General features: G+C 47.3%; 1 protein-coding gene across 11 annotated transcripts in view; it reads right to left on the reverse strand.

Annotated features, from left to right (window-relative positions):
- Positions 1 to 1,641: 1,641 nt before the first annotated feature.
- IL27RA (interleukin 27 receptor subunit alpha) overlaps positions 1,642 to 27,080 on the reverse strand; it is a 203,929-nt gene continuing 178,490 nt past the window's right edge. For all 11 annotated transcript variants that reach the window (XR_014960477.1, XM_085600473.1, XM_085600472.1 and 8 more), the window contains one exon: positions 1,642 to 6,901. Coding sequence is in view for 10 of the 11 variants with exons in the window: in XM_085600473.1 (XP_085456599.1) it covers positions 6,608 to 6,901 (294 nt within the window). In the remaining variant the exon portion in view is untranslated. The remainder of the gene's footprint in view (positions 6,902 to 27,080) is intronic.

Raw genomic sequence — 27,080 nt, forward strand, 5'->3', positions numbered from 1 at the left:
ACACTCCCATTTCAGATAAGAGTTGGCACTGCATACCTTCTGCATTCAAAGTGAGAGAGAGACCTTTCCACAGAAAGAAGTAAGTTCAACAGGTGGATTTGAAGAAAAAATGAGCAGAGCTCAGAAGTTTCCCTGTTGCCTAATACATATGCGGTAGACAATCTTAAAGTTGGTGCCTCTCAGGAGTGTTGGAACAGTGGGCCCTCTGAGCGGTTAGACTTTGGGTCATAAAATGAAGTGGATGGTCTACTGGAACTCTACTGCTGTTTTCAAGATGGTTTTAATGGCACTTGTTGTATTGATATACTTCTTAGTCAACTGAGAAGAATTCAACCATGTGAATCTATGGAAGATCCAATGCTGGAGAAAATACAGATACCTGTTTCAGCCTGGATGCATCCTCACTGTAAAGACCCACATCTGCAGGTGAAAGACTAAGAGAGCCATTTTTTCGCTTCATAAAAAAATAATTCAGTGAGGGAGATCTAAAAAAGTTTGTGAATAGATACAATTGGTGCCATAGTAGAGTAGACGTAAAAGGCATCGAAGTCGGCTTAGGAGCCTGAATCTTGGGCAATGCCTTAGTTGAAGCCAGAACCACTAGAATTGCTATTTGATTGGCTGAGCAGGAATTTGGCCCAATTACTAAAGCTACTAACGAAGGCATAGGTTGGACATCCAGTGAAAAGAGAGTCTGAAGCTTGACCAACAGAAGTAACCATACCCTTAAACACTTGAAGGATCACTCTCTGAAAAGTCACCATCTGATCAAGGTCAGAGGATGGGCATGCTGTTTAATGTTTTTCAAGTAAAGAAATAGTTTTTTTCAGATAATAGTAGTAAAAAAAAGCATATGTGGCTGTCTATGCCAGCGCCACTCTGAGGCAGTCTGTGTTTTTTGAGCAGAGCAACCATTCCCGTCGTGTTCTCTTGTGCTTCCTACGTTCTTTTTTCGTGGAGTTGCAGGAGACATCATCTGTGGAGCAAAGAACAGTCCTTGGCAACAAGGCTGCTAACTGGAATGTGCAAATTCCATCCTTATCCTTTTAGTGGTTTGCCAAGAAGACTATGACCACCCTCTGAGCTTTCCATGATGGCATTATATTTGTTAGCACTGTGTGTGACTGGGCCCTGGACACCACGCACATCAGGCATGAGAGGAGTCCCACCCTGAAATCTGCCTCCTGCACTTTGTGCCAAGCTTAAAACTAAAAGGGTTTGTTAGAAGCACTGCAACAAAGCTTAAAAAAATGATTCATGAGATTAGAGAGACGTCCCACTGGAGCTCCAGAATTCTAACTTCTGTGGCGTGTTAAAAACACAAACTGACTCACTTCAGAGTCGCGAGTAACACTTCTATGGATCAGTCACCCGGCTTCCAGGAGAGACGTCTACCTGGTTCCACAAACCACATCTTCGTACCACTTAGTGCCAAACTCAGTGATCAGGAAAAATGAATAGCCTGCCCAATTCTGATCCCTCTTGAATACATTTAGAGGAGGGATCTGAAATAACTGCAGCTCAAATGCATGAAGATTCATCGTTCTGGTATTGAGAACAGCAAGGTGCACAATATTCCTTCACCTGAGAAAAGTGCTCCACAATAACCCTCAGTCCCTGACTGAAAAAAGACACACAAACTACTGTGCAAAAAATGTGTCCATTTTATTTCAGATTATATAACACTTCATTATTGGTGTAAAAGTGTAAACATGATGAATGTTACAGGGTTGGAAGCCCTGATGTACACCCACAAGTAAAGTTAATAGGTGATATTTGATTACTGTGTGTTCGGGTAACAGCAGGGGATTAGAGAAACCTGTCCTTGCTGCACACAACTCAGCCATTCTAAGCTTACGCACAGGTTTGATACTTAAGGTAAAAAGGCAAGGATTCATGAAACTGTGCAAAACTAAGGGGTTCTTATGTCCAGGGCCCTCTGGACACTCGGCGAAGGCTGATGCATAGAGGCCCCTGGTTGCCTGCAACCCAGAGCCACAACTGCTTATTTCCCAAGAAAACCAAAAGCCTCACTGATCGACTGAAACCTTACAAGGCTTTGTTATAGGTCAGTGGGAGGTGACGTATGCCTCCTTGACTGGTGATTACAAGGCAGACAGGTTTAAGGTTTTTTTTGTTCTCAAAGTGTTCAATTGTTTTGACAGATTACAGTGGTGTTTTTAAAGTGCTTTAAGAGTTTTTGCAAAACACAATTTATCTGTGACTATAAAACATTCTCCCCCCAAAATAAACACAAAAATGTGTTTTTCCAGTGTTTACGACATGTTACAACATACATATATCATTTAAAGCATGAACAGTGCAGGTTATGGAAGGTCACTTACATGTTGTACAGTATCGCGGTTTGGAATATCACAAGTTGTTTACTTCGTGAATTGAATTTTCAGTTTCGAGAAGAACTCGCACACACGTAGCTAAAACCCAGAATGCATCAGCATGCAAACTTCACTTTAGATTATTGCAGTTTTCTCCTATAAGAATATATGCTTGCTTGTGTGTGCTAAGTAAAACCTCTGACAGTCCTTCCCACTTTACATCCACAGGGAAGGTGGGCAGTGAATTGAATTTACAATTTGAAACCCTGAAATAGCATGGTTACAAGCATTATTATCTTTGCGCAGCACACGCTGTGCACAGACCTAAAAGCAGAGCTGCCCTTCCCCTAAGGCTGAGGTTGACATGACAGAGGTAGTTGTAGTAAACTCATATTTAAAGCTGTTTGCCCCACTTGGGCTTAATCTTTGGCAAGAATGTCCACACAGTAACGTTTTGTGAATGTTTGATCAGATGGCCAGGATGCTCCCACACATATACCCATAAGTGGAGTGCTGCAAAGAAAAGCCACGGTGGCCCCTTTTCACGTGTTAAATGCACGTGGGGAATTTATGTGAACTATCTCCGCATGCACAACCATCCTGAATGCATTGTGGCTGTGCACCATTTACAAATAAGCTTCCCAAGGTATGTGTGTCCCAAGGAAACGGATACCTGCTTTGTCTTGCAGAAAGTCCTGGTGCTGTCTAGGTAATACAGCAATAGTTCTTTGACACTAGGTGAATGGAGTTCTTTTCTGCCATGTTTGAGGATTTAGAAAGAATGTAGAAAGTTCAATGGTTTGACTGTTGTGAAAAATTGATACAACCTTTGGAAGGAATCGTAGATGTGTTTGAAAGACTACTTTGTATTGTGGCCCACAGTTAAAAGTTTCTTCACTGATATCTTTTGGAGTTCAGTAACTCTGTGCAAAGAAAAGGGAGCTGCCACCAGATGCTCAACTTTAATGTCAACTTCTCAAATGAGTATGAGTGTGATGGCTCTCTGGGTGGACCCATAAGTCTTAAAAGCATTGCATAGGCTGGGGGTGGCAGGGAGCATCTGATATGTAATAATTCACATGGCTCTAGTAAAGGAGCACAAGTCACAGATTAGCAACAGGTAGTGCTACAGTCACCTCCAGGCACATGTGAGCAGGCGGCAATTCTACAGCTATGTCAATGGCACAGATGAGTAAGCAAATAGTGGGGCGCACTCAACGCGAAGGTTAAAGGCACAGGTAAGCAGCAGGTAGTGCTTGAATCTGGTCTAAGGTACAGGTGAGCTGCAGTCAGTGTTACAGTCTGTGTACACATAAAGGTGAGCAGCAGACTTTGCTTAATTCGGTCCAGGCACTTGTTAGGTCTGGAGGGGAGTAACCCTCAGAGCTACAGGCAGAGTGAGCTACAGATACAGGTCAGGTGCTCTCAGTGCTGTAGTCAGTTCTAATACACAACAAAGGTCTGAGAGAACAGCCGCTTGTGCTACAGGTCTGAGGGAACAGCCGCTTGCGCTACATTCCATCCAATGATACAGGTGAGCAGCAAACAGTGCTTCAGTCGATTTAATACAAGGGTCAGCAGTAGGCACCGGTAAAGTCATCCAGAGTTAAAGATGAGCAGCAGACAAAGGTGTAGTAGAGTGAAAAGCCCTGGAGAGCAGCACCCAGGGCTTGCATCAGCTCCAGGAACAAGTGAGCAGCAGGCTACTCGTACTAAAGTAAAATAAAAAGTGCTTTCAGAGCCCAACATTTCAAAGGCCCTGTTTAAGACAATTAAATAGTTAAGAGGTTCTCCCTTACCCCCACTAAATCCTTCACATAGATAAAGTGTAACGAGCTCGCTTATTATTTTGCGTCCACAGTAATCAATATTGCCAAATCTTTTGAGTTGACCCAACCAGTCGAGAGCGTTTAGTTCTAGCCACGTTGTGCAACCTAGGGTCAGAATCCTTGATATTCTGGGCCCCACTGAGTAAGGAATCTGCCCTTAAGCTAACTGACTCTAGAAGATCATTTGGCTCCCTAATGGATCCAAAAATTGCTATGTTAATTAAGGAGTTGTTCCTAAACCCAGCTGAGTCCCTGCTTACCGACCTGAATTCTTCTCTTTCACAGGTATCATCCCACAGGCAGTTGTCAGGCCGATCCCTAAGAAGTTATGAATGCCCAACGGTTTCCTTCCACCGTGATTTTACTGGATCTGTCTGCAGCATTCAACAAAGTTAGTCGCAAGATTCTACTAATTAAGCTGCAAGAAATCGGTATCGCAGGCACCACCTTGACATGGTTTCTAGTTTTTGGAGAGGCTGGTCCTCCTAGCGCCGAGTAACTATTATTCCTCAACAAGAAGATTGGATTATGGAGTTCCCCAGGGCTCCATTCTCTCTCCATTTTTAAAATATTTATATGCACCTGCTGGCCCACCTTAGTCAGTCATGTGGTGGCAAAAACATATTTTACTCAGAGGACAGCCAAGTGTTAATCAAATTTGAAGGGGATGTGAATCAAGTAGCAGAGTGTATCCATTCCATCCTTTCAAGACAGACAGATGGATGGAACAAAACAAACTAAAACTAAATGGAGAGAGCACAGAAATCCTTCATGCTTTCTATCCCTCTCTTTACTGGGAACTCCCTTATTGAGCTCTTTCATTAGGACCCAAGTCTAAGTTTTCTTACTGCATAAAAAAAATTAGGAGTCAAAGTTGATACTGATCTTTCCACAACAGAACAGGTACATGCAATGATAAAAAGTTATTTTTTCCAATTTCATTCAATAAGAAGGATTTCAATTTTCTCAACGAATGCGAATCCTCATTTATTTTGTTTCCTCACATCTATCTAGAGATACTGGTGAATCTTATCGATAAGCTGCAAAAGTTTCAAAACACAGCAGGTAGGATACGCAAGTTAAACCGTGGAATCCTATCTCCCAAACTCTGAGATTCCTACACTGATATTCAGTTAGGCTCCGCATAACTTTTAAAGTTGTGTGCCTAGTCCTCAATGCAACTTACTCCCCTCTCACTTCCAGATTGGCAATTCATATTGTGGCACGATCCATGCGATCAGCCAATAAACAGCTTCTGACAGTCCGAAGAAGGCACCTGGCTGCATTGAGCGGCCACACTTTTGTAAGAGCGGCTGCCAAAAGATGGGAACCCTACCTTTCCATCTGAGACTTAAACCTTACTTTGGCAGCTTTAGGACACAGTTACATGCTTGGCTCTTCTTTTCCAATTAATGGAAATAAATGTCTTTCAATGCTCCAGTCTCTGAAACATTTCTTAGCACCAAGACACTTTACCAAACAAATAAAATACAAATACAGGAAGCATCTGACCCATATTCATTCATGGACCCTGGGATGCATTCCCAGCCAGCTCGAGGGACACATGAACATCAGGTAAGTATTACAGTCACCTCCAGGCACGGTTGATCAGCAGGCAGCGCCACATTCAGCTCATGGCACAGAAGACCAGTAGGAAAAAATGTAACTATGGACAAAGTGGTGCAAATTCAAGCCAGAACCCAAACATAGTGAGCTTCCCTGGATTTCCTGAGCTGTCAGCCTCGCATGTATGTATGCATGTATGGTATTTCTATAGAGCAAACCTAGCCAAAAGGCAGCGAAGTGCTGTAACAAGTCAAAGGCAGCGATCAGAGGCACAGGTCTGTGGTTTCTCCTGACTGGGTCAGTACACTGTTCAATTTACAACCAGGAGACACCAGGCTCCCTAGGTGTTGCCTCTGATTGCTGAAAAGATGGCAGTGAACATTCCCTAGAGAAACAGGATTGCATTCTGGTCTGATTGGTGAAATGGAGAACTCTAAGAATCTCCTGAAGGCACATGATTCTGTTTTCTTTTCAGGAGTGGTTGAAAAGCTGGCTCACTGCTCAGCCCAGAGTCACCAGATGCCCTGTAGGTTTCTCCCAGATGGTTGAATAAATATCTGGTTGCAATCACAAAAGACAGAGGATTCTTTCAAAATTCTTCGAGTGCGTAAACAGATGGCACGGTGCACCACTCAATTTTCCTGATTAGCTCATACGCTATGTTGCTAGCGCACTTTAAGCATTTGTAGGAATTATTGCCCCTTTCAGATTCTGGACACCCTCTCCATATGTAACTTGATTTCTCATGGCTCCGTGAGCCACTGGGAGAGATAGTTTTTCTTCCCCTGAATTGATGGCTTTTTGAGTGCCCCAAAGTCACAGGATTCTGTTTTCACCACAGTTCAGCTCAGTAGTTTTTTTTCACTCTCGGATTTGTCATGTGAACTGTGCCATGTCCTCTGGAGTCGGCATGAAATGCCTCTCGTACCCCGACATGATGGGAGGGCGCCACTCCACCTGTGCCGTCCCAGCGGTATCAGTCCTCATGCTGTCCAGCTGCCTAGGACTATCGTTAGATGGACCCAACAAGTGACCTTCATTCTGTTCTCCTGCATGCGCGCGTTCCGGGGGTGGCTCCTCCAGCTCTTCCACCTCTATGATGTGTGGGTCCTCTGGTCCCCTATGCAGGTCTGGGCTGTTGCTTTGATGATTCAACAACTCGGCCATGTACTGTGGAGAAATAAACAAGAACAGGAATCATTTCTAAGCATGTCTTTTCTCTTAACTCATCCAGAACCCTTACACTGGGGTACCACTAAACTTTAGAGCCCAGATCTTCCCCAAAGATGCTAACCACATCGAACTCGGCCATAAATTAACAAGTTACTTACCTCCAGTAACACTCTTTATAGTGCATACTGTATTATATTATACTGCAAATTTTTAACTTTTTTGATTATCCCCAGGCACTAGACTAGACCCGAAAGATCTGAATGGCATTGCTCCCACGCGTCAGTAGGTGGCGCTGTCCAGATTCGCGTTAAGATTGTTCTGCCCAGGAAGAGACAATGGACCTACATATAAGCGCCACCCTTGCTTATTGACGTCTGTTTCTTTGTTGTCTGTATGCGCCCTGGACACAGAGCCAACAATAATCAGAGGTACAAGTGAACATAGCTCTAGTTTCAAACCGTTTTTAAGTGGAAAACAGAACTTTCCACCAAACGGGGAAGTAGGAGGACAGTGAGGAATCTGATGTTAGATAGAGTATCCATCAGAAAGAGTGTTACCAAAGATAAATAACTTGTTCTTCTGATGAATGCTTCTAACCGCGGATTCCTAACATTCAGAATAGATACCAAAGCAATACCTCACCAGTTGGTGGGTATGTGGAATGGCTCAGACCAAAACATCTTGCAAGACTGAACAGCCAAAAGGCCCTTCACATCGGAGCTGGCTGTCAAGGCAGTAGTGCTTCATGAATATGTCCATGTTGCGGCTTGACAGAACAGGCACTCCGCGTACCAGTGCAGTGATAGCAAACTTGGACCTGGTGGAATGGGCCCTAGGTCTCTCCAGCAGCTGTTTCTTGTCCACTGCATAGCCTTACTGCAGAGAACTATCCATTGTGACAGAATCCTTTTATGAAATGCCTTGCCTTTCTGTGCCCCCCGAGAACCACACAAAAAGCTAATCATCCACCTGATGGTCTTGGTGCAACTGATGTGGCTGCTCAAGGCACTTCTGGAGTCCAATCAATGCAGTCTCGCCTCCTTCTTTGAGGGGTGAGGCGGAGAAAAAAACATAGGGAGAGTGATGAATTGCCCAACGTGAAAAATGGCGCCCTGTTCCTCAACATCACTTTATCTAGAAAAAGGTTTGTGTAAGACAGCTGTATTGAGAGCACTTGGAATTCACTCATGACGAGTCGATGTTAGCACAACCAGGAACACAGTCTTCAGAGTAAGGAGACATAGTGGACAGCTGTGCATTGGCTCAAAGGGTGATGAAGAAAATGAGGACCAAATTATAGTCACACGATGTCGTCACAAAGCGTTTGGGGAAACGTGTCAAACCTTTGAGAAACCTCAACACAACAGGTGACTTGAACAAGGACAGTTGTTCAGACAAACACAAAAGAGGTGAAAGGGCTCACTGCAAGTCCTTGTTGGTCCACAGACACCCAACAGTTTTGCTCATAAATGGTCCATATTGCAGGCACCACACCAGGCCACAAACTTGTATAGGGATGATTAGCGGCAAGGATGAGATCCACAAATTTGGGAGGAAGTTTGAATGCAGTCAACTACTGCCAATCAATCTCCACGGATGGGGGTGCAGTGCCCTGCTGTGCTGCTGCAACAGGACATCCTTCAGAAGCGGTGGCTGATTGGAGGACAGATGCTCAAGCCCAGAAGATACGGGCACCACATTCTCCTTGCCCACTCTAGAGCTACTAGGTTGACTTGGGTCAGGTCGTTTCTGATCTTCAGAACTCTAGGCAAAAAGTCAGAGGTGAAAGGAATACAGGAGTCCCATTCTCCATTCTATCTAGAATGTGTCTCAGAGAGACAGCCTTTTTGGAAACTCCAGCATGCATGCATTTTAACATTGCAAGTTCACAACAGTGGCGAAATGATCTAGAAAGGGTTCTTTCCATTGCTGGACGATTCCTTGTGCCAACTCAGGAAGTAATCGCCGCTCGAGATCCACCAGGCTCTAGCGGCTGAGCTCATTCACCCTGGCTTTTAAGGATCCAACTAGGTGGTTCACAGCCAAGGAAATGCCTTGTTGCTCCAGCCAACCCCAGAGGTTAAGAGCCTCCTGGTACAGGACCCCCCCACCCTCCTTGTTGCAGTACTACATAATGCTGTTTTTTTCTGTCAGAACCTGAACCAGCCTTACCTTGCTGGATGGTAGGAAGGCTTTCAGTGCCCAGGCGAATGACCTTTAACTTCAAAAGCTTGATATGGAGTCGGGTCTGTGCCAGACCACTGGTGAGGCCAAAGAGGAGAACAGCAAAATGAAAATGCTTTTTGCCCACCTTCAACCGCAAGTAACATCTGTGAAATTGCAGGGCGGGCATGAAAGTAGGTGCCCTGCAGGTCCAAAGCTTCCATACAATCATCTGGTTCCATGGCGGACAGAAACTGGGTCAGCATGAGCAGCTTAAATGTGTCCTTCCATAAAAAGACAGTCAGGGGCCAGAGATCTAAAATAGCACGAAGGCCTCCGTCCTTGTTCAGCACAAGGAAATCACTGAAGTAACAACCAGTTGCTATTTCCAGGACCTGACCCTCTCTATAGCTCTTTGGGCCAAAAGAGCCTGCACTTCTTGAAGCAAGATGGACAGGTGCTCCTCTAAAATGCGCTATGATGTCCAGCAGGTCAAAAAAGAATGGCAGGGCATAGCCTCTTTGAACGATTTGAAGGACCCACCTGGCAGGGCATAGCCTTGTTGAATGATTTGAAGGATCAACCTGCTGAAAATTATATTTTGCCAACCTTGGAGTAAGCGTCTAATTCAGCCTCCCACCTGCCGGTCATGTGCCTACGGGCAAACTAAAGCAGCTTGGGAGCTGATGCCGAAGGGTCTGGGGGCTGACAGTTTGCGGACCCTCGGGCTTGAACGTTGTTGGCTTGATCCTGGACCCTGAAAATACTGGAGTGCCTGTGGCAGCGGAGATGGCCCTTCACATTGCCAGTACCCCAAACATTTGGAGTAGCCTTGAAAAGGGCAAAATTATTAGCAGTACTGTCTCGAAGGGGTTGAAAGGCTCAATGAAGTCGCCACGGATCAGCCTTCCTTGAAGCATTCCAAACGCACAATTTGTTTTCTCACCAAACGGGCGAGATCCGTCAAATGGCACGTCCACATAGAAGTCCGGGGATCTTATCCAAGCATGACAACGAAGTACCATGCTGCTGCAGATTGTCCTGCCCAAGTAATCAGTGCTGTCCAGTCCTGAACAGGGGATGCATTTTGCCGCATCTTGACCATACTGATTGGTTTGGGATAGGTTGGCCTGAAACGCTCGCCCGCAAGATCTCTCCAATCATGTATAATAGAGCATGGGAATATATTCTCAGTAAGTAGCTGGCACTGACTGACCAAGGGGCTAGACTGGTTGAGAAAAACATCCATTTCCCAAACATTTCAATCCATTTTGACGCTCTCTCTTGAGGAGTAATAGGAAATGAATTATGGTAGAAGCCTGAACCACCAAACTTTCTGGTGTAGGGTGCTATGTTAAGATGTCAGGGTTGCCTGGCGCCGGTCTGTGGCACCTAGCAACCTGCCTTTCATTGGTGGGCAGGAACAATACTTAGACCGAGCACCCAATAAGGTGTCCCTTAGGACTTAAATGAATGAAAACAGAGGCTTCGAGAAAATCTGCCCAGGATGCAAAACCTCCATCAAGACATTAGTTTTGACTTCCGTACTTGGCAGGTGTAGGTTTAATAACTCGGCTGCCCGTCTCATCACCACAGTAAAGGAGGCACTCGCTTCCATTGATTGGCCAGGGGAAGAACACAGTCCAGTGTCTGGAGAATTGTGCAATCTGCTTGCCCCCTGCAACTCCATATATAGGTTGTCATCATCACAGTGATGGGTGAACAAATTACCATCATTTCCAGTGTAATCTCCTAAGGCTGGTTGACTCTGAATAAAGTCAGAATCAAAAAGTTTATGGAGCGCTGCTGTGCAGCTCCATGGCAGAGGCATAGATCTGTCATAGTTAGATTGAAACGGGGCAGGTGTGTTGGCTTGAGATATGGCTTTAGGACCTAACCTCAATCAGGCTGAGACTGATTTGACTCGGGGTCAGATAGGATAATGGGAGCGGAGTGATCCTTCGGCACCAGAGGGGTTGATATCGCTTGGAGAGATGTGGATTTTGATGCTGGATGGGAAGAGGGTTCTGGCATCGGAGAAGAACCCTAGGTGAGTTCATGAGGCACAGATGGTGCCGAAGGTGGACCAACTGCTAGTAACCCAATAGGAGGCCTTTCCCACTCCTTGGTGCCCAAAAGCATACCAGAGGAGCCAAAAGGATGTCAAAGATTTGCACCTGGCCTCTCTTGAGGCCTCAATATGTTGTGACATTGTTGATGGTCCTGGAAACTTGGGGTGCATCAGGAGCAGTTGCAAAATAGTCTCCTCAATGAGGGAGTAGGTGAGAAACCGCAAGGCACCTCAAAGTCCTCACCACTTCTGAGGCTGAGAATGGTGGAGCTGGGGCAGATCTCACTTGGCCTTCTTGTGCTGCTGCTGCTTCAACTTTGAATGATCTGGATCGCGTCAAGGACCTGTTAAATAAATTGCCCAAGAGCGGGAACGGGTCATCGCCCTTGACTTTGAGCAGGACTTCCAAGACTTCTTTTGCTTTTCAGCGATGTACAGCTTCACTTCCCATTTCCGGATCACCTTGCATTCATAAGGGCATACTTCTTGCAAGACTTGAAATCATGCCCCAACCCAGCCACCAGAGGCACACCTTGTGGGGGTCTGTCTCAGACATTTGTTTGTAACAGTACCTACAAGGCTAAAAACTATGTTTTAGAAGGAACTTAGTCCCCTAGCACAATGAAAAATCTATATTTTGTAAGAAAAAACCCAGCAGCTGACAAGAATGAAGCTGGGAGTGTGCTACGAATTCACGCATGAAGGTGTAGAAAGAATGGAACTAACATTGAAGCAGAGGGGTGGTGCTTACAACTCCATTGTCACTTTCAGGGCGTAACAAAGTCAACATGGAGTCGCACAACACCACCTACCAGCACATAAGAGCAATGCTGTTTAAATCTTCAAGATCCAGTCTGGCGCTTGGAGATATTTTAAAAGAATCTGTGGTTAGAAGTATCCATCAGAAATGTCACACTGTAAATAAGGGTGTAGAGCCCTGCAGTATCATGAGCGACCAGTTGTAAACCACTGTAAAACCTAGACATCAGCACTCCAAAAGAAGTCTTTATCAAGGTCACATAATTTTCGGTACAAAAACAGAGATCAAGCATTTCTAGGGAATTTATACATATATATTTAATTACAAACCCACAAATTAATACCAGTCAACAATTCGTGTGATTTCTAGAAATTAGTTAATCATTTACATTCAATAATGTACACTGTAAAGGCTGAAGGCCAAAGCGTGTTACCTGAAAGCTCAAAGACATGCCCCGGCCAAACAATGAAAAACAAAGTTTGAAACCTGCTAACGCAAGTGTCTAAGCTCAGTTGTCCTGCAACTCCTTCTTCCTATGTTTGAAATCTTCTTTTTATTTTGTGTTCATACAATTCATTGTCAAGGTATATACAGGAGAGGAGCAGATAAGCAACAAGTAGATACTTGCACACTACAAGGTAAGATATATAGCAGTATAAAATGTCATTGTAGGACGACAATACATTACAGTACCTTACATTAATTGGTTCCACCGTATGTTACATTAGTATATTGTAGAATGACATTGCATTACATAAGATGTGGATATACAGGTCACTTTAATATTAGTAGAGATGGTGTTACGGGCCTCTATAGGTATAACATGGGGTAGCAACAAGAATGAGTGGCTCGTATGCAAGAGCTCAGTGGAAACTGGCATACACTAATTGGTTGTAGGATGAATTCTCAAAGTGTGCAAGAGAAGAAGAGCTAGGGGAAAGAGAAGAGAGGGGTCGAGAGTGGGGAGGGAGAATGTTTTGTCACCTGATCTGTAGTCGAAACTAGAGGGGTTTTGGGGACCGTAGGTCTGCCTAGGATGTGTGTTTGTGGTAGTTGCCCTGATTTGTGAGGACTATGGGGGTCCATTTTTTTGGAGGTAATGGTCAAGTGAGTCCCATAAGCCCCGTGAGCCAGAGATGATGTGTGCTTTTGTGTACATGATATTGTCGGCACCTCTGGTAGCACATAAAATGTTCCATCACCTCTTGTATGGGGTTTCTGTAGTCGATTTTGAGTCCAGCAGGATTGTTTTAGTGCCAACGGCTAGCATGAGGTCGAGTCAGAGCGAGTCTTGATGGGACAGGATAATGGTGGGCTGATGTGCGGTACGACACAGCGTTGCTGTTAGAAGGGTTGGGGAAAAGTGGATGTTGAAGATGGTCTGGATGATTTGTCGGATCTTGAACCATAGTGGTTGATCCATTTTGCAAGTTAGGAACATATGATCAATCGATCCGGTAGCTTCCGAACAGAGCCAGCATTTGTGAGATTGATGTATCCTCAGTTTGTGGAGCCTAGAGGGAGTCCAGTAGGATTTGTGAATCAACCAGAATCTAGATTGAGCAATCGCTGGTGTAATTTTTGCTTGGAAGTGGGATTGCCATATTCTATGCCAAGTAGGAGTCCGATAAATCTGAGATCAGAGTTTCAGGAATTTGAGATGACCATTTTCTTTTTAGTTTTTTTATGAGGTGTGGTCTTTGAGGTTCTAAACGTTTATAGATGTGAGATGTGGCATGCCCTATTCTTTTGAGGTTCCCCAGAAGGTCAGGTAGGTCTGGCTTGTGAGGTTTCACGAGAATCCTGGTTGATATTTTAAGTTTTAAAAAGTTGCAAACTTCGATTGGGGGGAGGTTGTAACACGAGCTCAAGTCGGCAAAGGTGATGGGGTTTAGCGTAGAGACCAGGTGGCTAATGCGGTTAATGCCTTTTTCTGCACATACTTTCCAAAATAGAGATCTGCAGTCTAGCTTGAATTTATGGTTATACCAAAGGGAAGCTATGGTAGAGTCAGCAAGAAGTGTGGGGAGTTTTTTGTCAGTGTGTAAGAGTGCTGCTATTGTGTCTGTAAGAATAGGAGATAGGCAATTTCTTGATACCATGAATCATTAATTTAGTGGGATAGGGAGGAGTAGGTGTGATTCAATTTGCAGTCAGGGGGGAGAGGAGCCCGTGGTTTCACTAAACCACTTGTTGCCTTGTGCAACTAGGAAGGCTCATTGATATCTATGGAAATCAGCCATTTTCATGCCACCTCTATTTTTGCTCAGTTTTAGGATGGGGCCGGCGATCCTAGCCCTCTTCCCCTACCCTATAAAGTTTTTGATAGCTTTGTCCAGAGACTTGAAGAAGTGATTAGTTAGATTTATGGGTAGCATGCTTGCAAGGAAGTTGTCAAGTGGCACTATCGTCATTTTTGAAGTGTATGCCTTGCCCCACCAGGTTAAGAGTTTGGGAGACCAAGATGATAGAAGGTCATTATTTTGGAGAGTGTTTTCCTCCTATTGATCGATATAGATTCCCGTAGATCTTTGCCAAACAAGATCCCTAAGTAATAAGCGCCTCAGACTGCCATTTCAGACCCGAATCGCCCAAAACTGCAGGGGTGCAGTGGATCTTAATCGGGAAGATTTCTGTTTTAGAGCGGCTGAGAGTGTAGCCGGATACTTTTTGAGTAGTTGTTAATTTACATCATGATGTGAGCTATGACTTTGTCTGCATCTTCATTGAAGATCAGAACATCGTCAGCGTAGGCTGCAACTAATCGTTTGCTTGACTGGAATTGAACGCCTCGAATGTTGTTGAAAGGGGTTGGATAGATAATAAACATTGGAGGGGAAGAGGGGACAGCCTTGCCTTGTGCCTTGGGCTAGAGGAATGAGTTGGATAATCGTCCGTCTATCCTGACTTTCGCTATTGGGGCTGCTTATAGGGCCATCGTCATGCGGATGAAGTTCTCGCCTAATTGAAATTTGCGTAGAGTCTCATGTAAGAAGATCCAAGGACCCTAACTAAGGCTTTTTCCGCGCGAAGTGCCATCGCATGGTGGGTCAGGGCGATGAACGTGCTATTTTAAGGGCATGGCAGAAGAGGCAAATGTTGTCAGCGGTTAGCCTGCCTTTCAAAAATCCCTTTCGAGTTGAGGCAATGGGTTTTTGTAGTTCTTTCTCGAATCTTTGTGCCAGAATTTTGACATGTATTTTACAGTTGGTGTTAATTAGCGATATCGGCCTATAGGTTTTGACCTCTAGTGTATCTTTCCCTTCTTTTGGGATGACCTCTATTGTGGTCTCAAAAGCTGAGCCAGAGGCACAGCTAGTAGAGACAAACTATTGGAACACGGCAAGAAGGGGTTCAGTAAGGATTGTAATTGTAATTGCAATTATGTAGCGCTTACTAAAGGATGGCGGGGAATGTTTTGTAGAAGGACACAGTGTACCCGTCGGGGCCAGGGGCCTTGCCTGGGTTAAGAGATCTGATCGCTGATTCTCCCCACACCCAAGGCCTTTTATCCATGTCCTGCGAGCAAGTTCACACCTCATTCACTGAAATGCTGATTTCAGGCCGACAGAAGTGAGAGAGCAGAATGCTGATTTGGAATCAGGCAGGGCAAAGGTAACTTTCTACAGATCCCCTTATCACAAATCCGACATTACCAGTGAATTGGGAGTGTTATAAATATTTTAGAAAGTCTAGCCATTTCCTAAGTGGAGATAGCATTCATTAAACGTAATATTGTACCCCAATGCTTCCCTATGGAACAGCCAACCCTGCTACAGTGAAAATAGCTTTTAGGGCATTTTCACTGTAAGGACATGTTTCACATTAAACTTTTACATGTCTACTTTTAAATTCCATGCACTCTGCTTTTATGGGCAATAAGGACTATGTAGGGATAACTTATAAATACTAAAAATAAGGGTGTAGGCCTGTCAAAAGGGATTATTTTAACAGGTCAAATTTGCAGTTAAAATCTGCACAGCCAGGCAACTGGTGGCAGGACGATAGTCATGGGTACATTGTCACTGAAGTGGATGGCACAATGGGTGCTGCAGTTCACTTTTGACATTTATCTTACAGGCCCTGGGTACACCTTGGTAACATATACTAGGGACTTACAGGAAAAAAGGCAAACCAATCAGGTGAATACTAATTTTACCATGCTGAAAGAAGGAGCAAAATTACTTTACCACTGGTTAGCGGGGTAAAGTGCACAGTTCTATAGCCAGAATAAACAGAGGTCAGCAAATAGGCAAAGAAAAATCTGGGGTGACCCAGCAGAAAGGGTAACATTTCAACAGAGGTGCTCTTGTGGGATGTTCCCCTATGGAACCAACTGAGGAATGGCCCTGCTGCTGTAAAATGCCCGTGGACTTAAAAAATTGACTTCTAAAAGACTAAAACATCAGCATGCAGATGTGAATCCTCAAACCGCTGAGATCTCTCTTTTTATATTTAGCTGCTCACCACCTATTTGTTGAGACATCTACAATCTGAAAAAAATTATAACTACAAATCAACGGTCTGGAGTATAGTCAAATTCACAGATATCCAACAAATGCAATCACCTTTATTTTGCTTAAACTGATTCAAGAAAGGGAACTTCATTTTGGCACGCTCATTGTGCCAGGAGGTGGAAGGGATAAGGATAGCAACTCGTGAACATGCTACCTCATCAGAACTCGAGCTCTTTGCTGAACATAAATTCCCACAAAGAGGGCTTTGGGTTCCTCTCTAAACAAAACTTGTTACTTCACCTAAACAAATTGCAAAATAGTTTTTCTATATAAACACTGATGTCCTGCACTCAAGCACACAGTTCACCCTGCACTCTAATGGACACTCCCACTCATTCTGCACCCACAAACACTGTGCTGATCCTGCACCCATACAGACAATTCTCTCAGCCTGCATTCATACTGACAATCCACTCACTCTGCACGGACTCTCCTCACCCTGCACTCACACAGACAATCCCCTTACCCTGCACTCACACAGATGCTCCCCTTATCCTGAAATCACACAAACACCCCACTCAACTCAACTGGCACTAATAGGCATCTCCCACAATCTGCACCCCTAAAGGCACGCCTCCCACTCTGCACCCATGCAGACACTACCTTCGCCCTGCACTCTATCAGGCACTACACTCACAATTCAATTACAGACACTCCACTCTGCTTCCACTCACATATACAGGAAAATGTTAGAAAAAGTTCAAAATCAATGTAATGATAAAGGTTTATCTCCAATGTAAAGTGAAAACAGCCACAAGGCCCCATTAAAATCCATCAATAATCAATCGTGTTCCAGAAAAAGTCACGGTGCCTTCTTATTATGCCAGAACAAAGAGGCACTCCTGCTCACTCTGATATGCCTCACCTGCACTCGCCTTCGTTCCGATGGAATGTCGGCACTGCAAATCACAGGACGAAGTCCCTTCCTGTCACCACGTCCTCTGATGCACTCTCCTCACCTCCATGGGAAAGGCTGGACCACAAGAGAGCATCACAGATCGACCGGACAGAAGTAACCCGATGGCATCACTAACAATGGTGCAGCAGGTGCAGTGGCAACAAGGCCAGAGGCCTGAGTGACCAACTGCACCATGATTATTGATGTATTTGAATACCCAACCTGTGTGCACCGGGGCAGCTTGCTTACTTGCTACTTGGCATGGCTGCCTTGTGCGCATGTGACAAAGGCATCTGGACAGTCCCCCAAGTCACCTACAAATGCCCACCGTCAGTGATCCACCCCCACTCCATCCTCGCCGCTTTCAAATTTCTTTGCAAGCCATTTCTCAAAGCACTTCCTTTTATGCCAGTACCATTAGGATTCTTCCCTGTGCACACCTGATGGCTGAATGTCATGGAGCCTGCACCCCCCCACACTGGGTCATGCAGCCCAAAATCTTGCAAGTCAAAGGCCATGTCCTTATTTGCGGAGGCACTCGCAAGGCTGATGTGATATTGCTGGCCTCTGTGAGTAGTTGCGTGAGGCAGCACAGGCTTGTGCCATCTTTGGAGAGTGGTGAAAGGCTCAGACAGCATGTCAGGTACAGTGTTCTGATGGAGGAACACAGGACCGTGGGAGGAAAAAAGGTAGAGGGTGCAGCACACCAAGAACCTGTGAGGAGCTCAGGGGTTGAAAAGGATTGCCTGGGATGGAGCACGGGAGAGCAGGCAACACGTGGTGAGCATGAGGTAGAGTCCGCTGGATGTGGAGATGGGTTGTCCGGCAGCGACAACAGAGCTGCATTCGATGATTAAGATAACTGGGGTTCCCAGAGGGAAGGAGCAAATGGCAAGCCTTGCTCCTGTCAGCCTACAGAAACACCTTCTACCATGCTATCCTGGAGCATGAACAAAAAAGAATGGCAATGTAAATGACAACAGGCATGGCAGAAACATAAATGACAGAAGACTTCCAGCCCTTCCGATGTACTGCCAGATTACCGAGGGTCTCCCCTTGTGCGCACTGCCACTTTATTACGTTTGAAACTGGCGGCCATGTCAGGTGAGAAGAAACCTCTCAAGAGCCTATAACAGAAAGCACTCCTTTTCCGCTGCAGCACACAACTATTGCCCAATCAAATGTGTACTCAAGGTAATTAATATTGCTCAGTAGTGCTTTTCTACTGATCACATAAGGTCTGGCAACAGCTGCACTAACAAACCAGATATGAAACGTTTTTATATAATTTTTTGTTTGAGTACCATCAGTATACACTGTGATCTTTTTGTTGCAAAGAACACAACAGTAACCTGCTCAACCGGTCACATTCACTTGAAAATGATCCCCCAAACTGCAGAACTTTTCTGTGTGTAGCCCAACCACCTTGTGTGGCACCACAATTCCCGTGGCACCACCACATCTCCCGATCTCATACCGCCACTGTGCTGCTCATAAGTGATGGAGATGGGTGGTAGAAGTAAACAGTCGCATACAGTGCTCCACCGTCAACTCAAAGAAGCCTTGGAAACTGCCAGCTGGTGTTTCCACTTCCCATACCTGTGCCCAATTCCTACCCTGCCCCATTCATAGACAATGTCATCCATCTCCAAATAGGTAAGGTAACAGTGCTCCACAATACTTGCAGGGCTGTCCCGGCATCGTCTCCTGCGTTGACAACGGTGCAATGTCTGACATTTAAAAAAGCAACAGTATCTTGAAAAGAAGCTCTGACCAAGAAAATGCCCTTCGTAAATCGGTCCAAAACAATCTGTCTGATTATTAAAAAATAAATGTGGATAACAATTATGTTTTTAATTAGGTATTCCTACTAAAAGAATAAAACATCAAAATTAGCGCACATTTAGGCACAAAGGTTGATTAATATTTGTAAATATAACAATTGACACATGCAAAACGACCCATACAGTCCAGAATGCCTGCACAAAGGGGACTCCTCCCAAAGAAGTTCCATTTGCTGCCAGTGCTTTCAAGAGTTTCTTGTATTGTTGTAATGTTTTTGATTTAATTATTCATTTAGGATTGTACTTTTATTTTCCTATGATGAACTTGGTTTGATTTGGAGGTAATTTGTGTGAAGCAAAAACATTTTGTTTCACATCTTTTGCTGCAGCATGTCTATCCTTAATTAGAATAGGAAGCACTACCATTCCTAGATCACCTTTACTTTTTACCTTTTTTGGTTATTGTTATTGGAAACTGAATTGTGAAACTATCGAGGAGGATAGAGGTGCTACAGTCTTAATCCAACCTGTGGTTTAGCTCCCATACATACAACAGGATCTAGAGTTTAGAACAAAATGCACGTTTTTGTGAGGAATTCTAAGCTTATCCCAGTAGCTTCACACAAGGAAAAGGGCTGTCTTCTGGAAAAATGCACTGGATATATACATAGCAGTGCCAAAAGATTATTCATTAAGAACTTATTACTATAAAACTGTCAGGTAATTTAAGTTAAAAAAAACCAATTAGCATGTTAAGTGACACAAAAATGTAACAAATATAAAGTATGGATTTAGAGACATAAAAAAAAATCAGATTTTTGTGCATTTAAAGCAGTTTTTTGAAAGGAAATAATTATTTACATCAAGGCTTTGGCTTTTGTTCTTAAAAATGCTACTAGGTGACAGTAGCGCATTTATTTTTGGCTAAGTCATTTTATTGACTGAGAGCTTTCCTAAATTACCAGTGTTGGATGTACCAATACATGCACCCAGAGGGCACCCTAAAGGTGCCCCCTGAAAACCAGCCAGCCTCTGGTGTGCTTGCTAACTGGTTTCTGCCAGCCTGCCACCCAAGACACTGTTCTGACCTTCTAGAGTGCAAGCCTCTGCTCTCAGGAGACCCAGAACAAAAGCCTGTCAGGGAAGAGGATGTAACACCACCTCACACAGGATGGCCTGCTGATTATCCTTCCTTGGGCGGCAAGCCTCAAAGGGCTGCTGCCTTTGAAATGCAAATCTGGCTCCCCCTCACAGGAGAAGCCAACCCCTTTGTCCAGGGCCGCCTTGGCACCCGAACAGGTGGAAAAATTAGCCAGTTAGGTAGGCTTGCCATCTTCAGGCTGGTACCACCCCCAAGGTGAGCTACTGAGAGGTGGACACTATTTTTCAGAAGTAGCCATCTTTGTGATGGCATACTTAGCGATTCTGACACATGGTTATACCCAGTTCCCACAGGAAGTGGTCACATAGGGGTCGTCATGACCCCAAGGGTCAGTAGCCCATTGGCTACTATCCTAAACTACTCTAACACAGCTAAATTCAGCATTTAGGGGAGCCCCTGACACTACAGAAGCAGATCCTTAAAACCTAAGAAGAAAGAGGACACCGAAGAGCCACGAAAGCAGAGAGGGGAGAAGAAGCAGCTGACCTGGTACCAACCCTGCCCGCCTGTCTGCATCCCTCGTCGAAAACTGCGCCAAAGTCAACTTGTCCTGCAGCTGTTGACTCCAAAGGACTACTTGCCTTAAAAAAAACTCAAGACCTCCCATTACCAGCAGACTTGTTCTGAAGAAACTCAAAAAGAGAAGATTCTGAGGCCTCAGGAACTGACAAAACCTGACACCGGAAGCCACCACTGCACCCGCCGCCTCTGGACCAAGTTGAAGTGGGCCACCGGTGTCAGCAAGGTCCCCCAGCCCTTCAAAGCTAAAGTCCATCGTGATTTCACCTCTCCTGGACTCCCCAACGTCGTTTGCAGCGTCTGCATGCAGGTCCCCTCAACTGAAACTGCTCAGGTAAGGACGCCTAAGAACACCCCTGGGCCGTGAGGAAGCGAATCAAAGGTGTTCACAAGCATCGCAAGGCCTGAGCCCACTTGGAGCCTGAAGCCTCTTTCGACAGTGACTGATCTCCATTGAAATGCATTGGGCTCACAACACTGACTTGCACACTGCACAAAGCTGCACCGCACCGCTGGTGGTGTACTGCTAGTGCTGCCTTGGACCTTGGCCACCACTCACCTTAACTCCTGGAGATTGGTCTTGTAAGTCGCTGTACTATACATGTTTATTCAACTTGTTCTTCCTCCCATAGGAAAACAATGCAGAACTCAGAAATTGAAAGTCCACTTGTGAAAAGAATTTATATTTAAAAACTTACTTAGGGGGGCGTGGCCAAGATGGCGGCAAGATAGGACGTGTGTCTCTATCCCTCTGGCGCCGCCGTTCCTCAGCCTTGCGGTATCTCCCCTACTGGCGCCCATCCAAGCTTATCGGTATGTCCCTTGCTGGCCGGTAGTTGTTCCGGACCTGGTGGCGGCGTTTGTCTTGAGCCGCGGTGCTGGGGACTGCGCTCGCGTGGCATATCCCTCCCGGCCCTGGCATTGCTGCGGCCCGGCGGGAGGTTGGCGGCGAGCATAGCGTCCGAGGAGTACGGGGGAGGAGCACCTCCCTGGCTGTTTGGAGCTCGTTCAGTGTGGCAGCGGTACCGGTGTGACGGCGCTTGAGAGTGCCTTGTGGCAGATGCAGTTCTGGGAGCCCTTCTGTGTGTGGCGGAGACGGCTGGACCGGGGCCACGAAATGGTGGCTGCAGTTCTGACGGCCTGACGGGACCTGGAGTGTGCAGCGGAGGTCCATCCTGAGGCCTGAGCCCTGAGCCTTGCAAGTAGCCTGCGGGTGACGGCGGGACGTGCAAGGTGAGGAGGCTCGGGTGCTGGCGCTGGAGGGCATCGGTCCGCGCATCGGTGGACGGAGCTACGCTTTGCGGGAGGGCCCGCGGCCTAGCAGTGGGGCCTGACATGCTACGCTTTGCGGGAGGGCCCGCGGTGGTGAGGAGCAGCACGCAGCCTAGCAGTGGGGCCTGACATGTGGCTGTGGGAGAGTAGCTGAGCCAGCGCTGGGCCTCTTGACGGAGGAGGAGAGCGCAGAGGCCCGGGCTGTGGACAGTAAGCTGGGCCTCTCTGGTAGGGACTAAACGATCTGCTCTGCTGTGTCCTGGTCCCGCTGTCCTGTGTGCTGCAGCTGGTGTGGCTGAAGGCTTCTATGTGGCTGGTGCTGCCCTGAAGGACAGAGTGTTGACGCCTGTTGGGTCTGAAGGTGACGTCTCTACATCAATCAAGTGCCTATGAGATAGCCTCTGGAGAGGGGTGGCTGGGTCTGTTGTGTCCTTTGCCCCCCCCCACCGGGTCTGGCTCCATCTCTGCGTTAGGGGGGGTGATCGGGCTTGGCCGTCCTGGCGCTATCGCTCTGCGTGTGCCTTGGCCTTGACTGCCCTGCGAGTGGTGTTTGGTCTCGGAGGTGAGCCTTGCTTGACCCATAGGCGCATGCCCAGCTGTAGAGTTGCGACAGCAGGAGAGGTGCGGTGTCCTCGTCGCCCAGGAGGAGTCTTGGCCTGTGCGCGCTGTTCTAGATGGCCGGTGTAGGTGCAGTTGGGAACTCAGGAGCTTGGCATCGGCTGGGTGGCAGCTGTGGAAGCGGAGAAGCACGTGTGCGCCGCAATGGCAACGTCTCGTGGCCGGAGGGAGAAGTCGGTGAAAGACTTTATGCAGAAGCCGGCAGGCTCGTCGGCTCTACAGCCTGCAGTCGGGGTTCCAGCGATGGATGAGGAGGACGCGCCAGCGACCAAGGCCTTTATGATTGAACTCTTCTCTGCTATCAAGGAGGACATTCAGGACCTTCGGTCGTCGCTCTCTGCTGATTTGTGCGAGGTGCGGCGGGACGTTGATGACATTGGGGAGAGGGTTGCGACACTGGAGGAACACGATCTCAGCAGGGAGGACGATCTGCATCAGCTTCAGCAGGAAATGTTGCGTCTGAGGGACCAGAACGGGGAGCTCCAGGCGCACGTGGAGGATTTGGAGAACCGCTCCAGACGTAACAACATTCGGATTCGTGCAGTTCCTTGGAAGGGTGAGGGCGACGACTTGCGGGCCTACGTTAGTGCTTTGTTTCTGCAGATTCTTGGGGATGAGGAGTCAACAGAGATTCAGTTGGACCGGGTTCATCGGGTGGGCCTGCCGCGGGGGGTCAACGCTCCCCCTCCTGATATCCTTGTCTGCGTTCATAACTTTCAGCTGAAGGAACGTATCCTGCGTAGGGCGCGGGATCTGCACCCGGTGCAGTTTCGTGGTCATCACCGCATGCTTTTCTAGGATCTGGCCACCTCCACTCTTAATAAGCGCAGAGCTTTTAGGCCCATTACCAGCCACCTTCGCGAGCACCAAATCGCTTACTCCTGGGGCCACCCGTTTAGACTCATTTTCAAGTACAAAGGCACATTGCACCAGATTCGTTCTCTAGAGGAAGCGTGTGACCTGCTGCACATTGAGAAGCCTGCTGATGAAGCGGGAGCCGGGGGACCACCTCCCCGCAGACGCCGTCGCTCCTCCGGGTGGCGGCGTGTAGGAGCACCGCGGGTGAGCCCTGCTCCTGACATGGCAGCTAATAGACTGGAACGCGAGACTGTCCTCTCCTCCGTATCGCAGGCCACGGACAAGCCAGGGACACCTTGAGTTACTTAGTATGGCGACCACTTGGGTGCTTTGCCGGTGCCGGAGGGAGGAGATGTTTGCCAGTAAGTGATTTTCTCCGTGACTGAGTTGTCGAGTTAGCAACTGCGGTCGACCAGTGGCGGTTTGGGCTTGCGCCACATTTCCCCACACTCTGAACTTTGAGACGAACTTTTGTCATGTTTTTGGTTTGCTCAATGTTTTGTATTTTGCAGGAGTTTTTTGTTTACTTGTTGTACTGGGGTTGCTTGGGTTTTCTTTTGGGGCTCCGCATCAGTTCACGGGTTGCCACGGCAGTTCGCTGATTGGAGTCCGCTGGCCTGTGTGGCCTCGATCTAGAGCGGATAGCTGGCCCGGCGTTTCCCGATTACTGTGTTGGGTAAGGACTTGAAAGTTGTTCGTTTAAATGTACGGGGGCTGAATAATCCTGTCAAGCGGGCCGCTATCCTCTCCCTCTTAGAGAGTGCTGAGGGTGATGTAGGTTTACTCCAGGAAACCCACCTGCTGGCCTCGGATACTAAGCGCATGCGGGATTGACGGTTCCCACAGCAGTTCTGGTCCTCGGGCCGTCTAAGAAAAGTGGGGTGGCGATTCTTCTTAGTGCGAAATCGCAGTGTAAAGTTGTTTCCACGGTGGCAGACATAAAGGGGCGGCTGTTGGCTGTCAGGATACAATGGGGGGATGCTTGTTTGACAGTTGGGTCGCTATATGCCCCGAATGAGCGTCAGGAGCCATTTTTGCGCCGGGCCCTGTCTGAGGTGCTTGCCTCCCCTGATTCGGCGCTCTTGATTGGAGGAGATCTCAATGTGGTGATGGACCCTAACTTAGATAGGTCAGAGCAGCGATCGACTCAGGCTGGGGCGTTGTCGCAGGCTGGGAAGCAGTGGTTGACTGACTGTAGGCTGTGTGATGTGTGGCGAGTTCAGCATCCGAATGCGCGTGACTATACTTATTTCTCAGCGGCACACAAAACGTATGCGCACCTTTAGCCTCTGCGTCCCTTCCCCGTTTGTTACACGCGGCGGATATCACTCCCCGCTCCCTTTCGGACCATGCTCTTATTTCGGTGCTCCTTCCTGCACAATGCGTGCGATCAACACCCCCGGGCTGGCGTCTTCGTGACTCCCTTCTTCATTCCGAAACGGTCATCAAGCGCGTTCGAGATACTATAGTGCACTACATCTCGGAGAACGAGGTGGGGGGTACGGCCCTGGCGTCGGTGTGGGAAGCATTGAAATTAGTAGCGCGGGGTGAGTTCATAGCGATTGCTGCGTCTTACGCGAAGCTCCGCAGAGAGAAGTGTGAGGAGCTGGAGCGGGAAGTGGGAGAACTGGAGGCTGTCCATAAGCGGACCGGTGCGCCGAGGGTATGGAGGGAGTTAGAGAAGCGTCGGCGTATGCTAAAGCATCTAGATCTAGATAGGGCAGAGCACACTCTTCTGCGTTTGCGGCACAAATTCTACCTCAGTCGAGATCGGTGTGGGAGGATGCTTGCTCATAGGCTAAGGGCGCAAACGCAGGCATCTGCAATCCACTCTATTCGGGATTAGGATGCGGTTGAGCATACCTCGGATGCCCTCATTGTTGAGACCTTCCGCCGGTATTATCAGCGAGTTTATGCAAAAGATGATGCTCCCATGCAGGACGCAAAGGACTACTTATGGGCTTGCAATATCACTCCTTTAATTGCATCGTCGGCCGCCACGCTTGACGCCGCCATCCGTGTTGAAGAAGTGGTCTCGGCGATCTCGCGCCTCAAAGTTGCTAAGTCCCCGGGCCCGGATGGCTTCACAGCCTTGTTTTATAAAACGTTCTGCAGGGAGCTGGCTCCCTTTTTAACAAGGCTGTTTAACTCCTTTCTCATATCTGGAGCGGTGACGCCCTCCTTGTCTGAGGCGGCTGTATCTGTGATTCTTAAACCTGGAAAGGATCCTGCGGAGTGTGGGTCGTACAGACCAATCTCCCTCCTTAATATTGACGCGAAACTCTTCGCGGGTGTTTTGGCTGCTCGACTCAATCTGGTTTCATTCCGACACGTCAGGGTGGGGATAACTCGAAGCGTATTCTTCACCTCCTGGATCTTGTTCACCGATCGCGCACGCAGGCTTTCCTGCTCTCGATTGACGCGGAGAAGGCATTTGACCGCGTGGATTGAGAGTACCTTTTTGCTGTGCTGCGCGGCTTCGGGTTCAGGGATAACTTTATTCGGTGGGTCAGCTGCCTGTATGCCTCCCCCACGGCAGCGGTGAGAGTGAATGGGTGTACGTCGGCGCTTTACCCCATCACCCGGGGCACGAGGCAAGACTCTCCCTTAAACCCCACTCTTGTTTGCACTCTACATGGAGCCTTTTGCCCAGCGTATTCGATCAAACCCTGATGTTGTGGGCCTTAAATTTGGGGCTGATACACACAAAATCACCATGTATGCAGATGATGTCATTCTTTCACTTACACAGCCCCGGTCCACGCTTCGTTACCTGACCCAGGAGTTATCTGCCTTTGGGGCGGTGGCGGGGTTCAAAGTCAACTTTACAAAGTCACAGATTCTGAATCTTTCCATTACGGTGGCTGAGGTGTCGGACCTGCAGCAAGATTTTCCCTTCCAATGGTCGCACTCGGATGTTATGTACCTGGGCATTCGGCTGGCGGCGTCCACAGCCAGAACTGCCGCTCTTAACTATGCCTCGTTAATGGAGCAGACGGCCAAGGCATTGATGGCTTGGACGCGGCTCACATTGTCGTGGTACGGACAGATGGCGGCATTCAAGATGACAGTACTTCCTCTTATTTTGTATATCTTTCAAATGCTCCCCATGAGTCCTCCGCCGGGCACGCTACGAAAACTACAAGGCCTTCTGAATAGGTTTTTGTGGGATAATAAGAAGCCCCGACTTGCGCTGGCGCTTGTATCTTCACCTAAGGCACAGGGAGGGTTGGGCTTCCCTTTAGTGAGCGCTTATTACCAGGCAGCGTGCCTCCGCTACATTGTAGAATGGAACCGACCTCTTTTCAGCAAGCACTGGAATTTTATGGATCAAGCAGTGGCCGGGCGAAATATTTGGCGGGCGCCGACATACAGCGTGGGGGTTGTATTCCTCGCCGATTACCTCCCCGACCCTCAGAGTGTGGGATCGGCTTGCGGGGCCGAGGGGTTGGACCACGTTTCCTTCCCCGATGTCCCTCATTGTCGATAACCCTGATTTTCGGCCAGGATGTGCGTCCCCGATTTTTCAGCGCTGGAGGGAGGAGGGTTGTAAA

This window comes from Triturus cristatus, chromosome 4_2 (genome assembly GCF_964204655.1).
Source record: "Triturus cristatus chromosome 4_2, aTriCri1.1, whole genome shotgun sequence".
Classification (NCBI taxonomy): domain Eukaryota; kingdom Metazoa; phylum Chordata; class Amphibia; order Caudata; family Salamandridae; genus Triturus; species Triturus cristatus.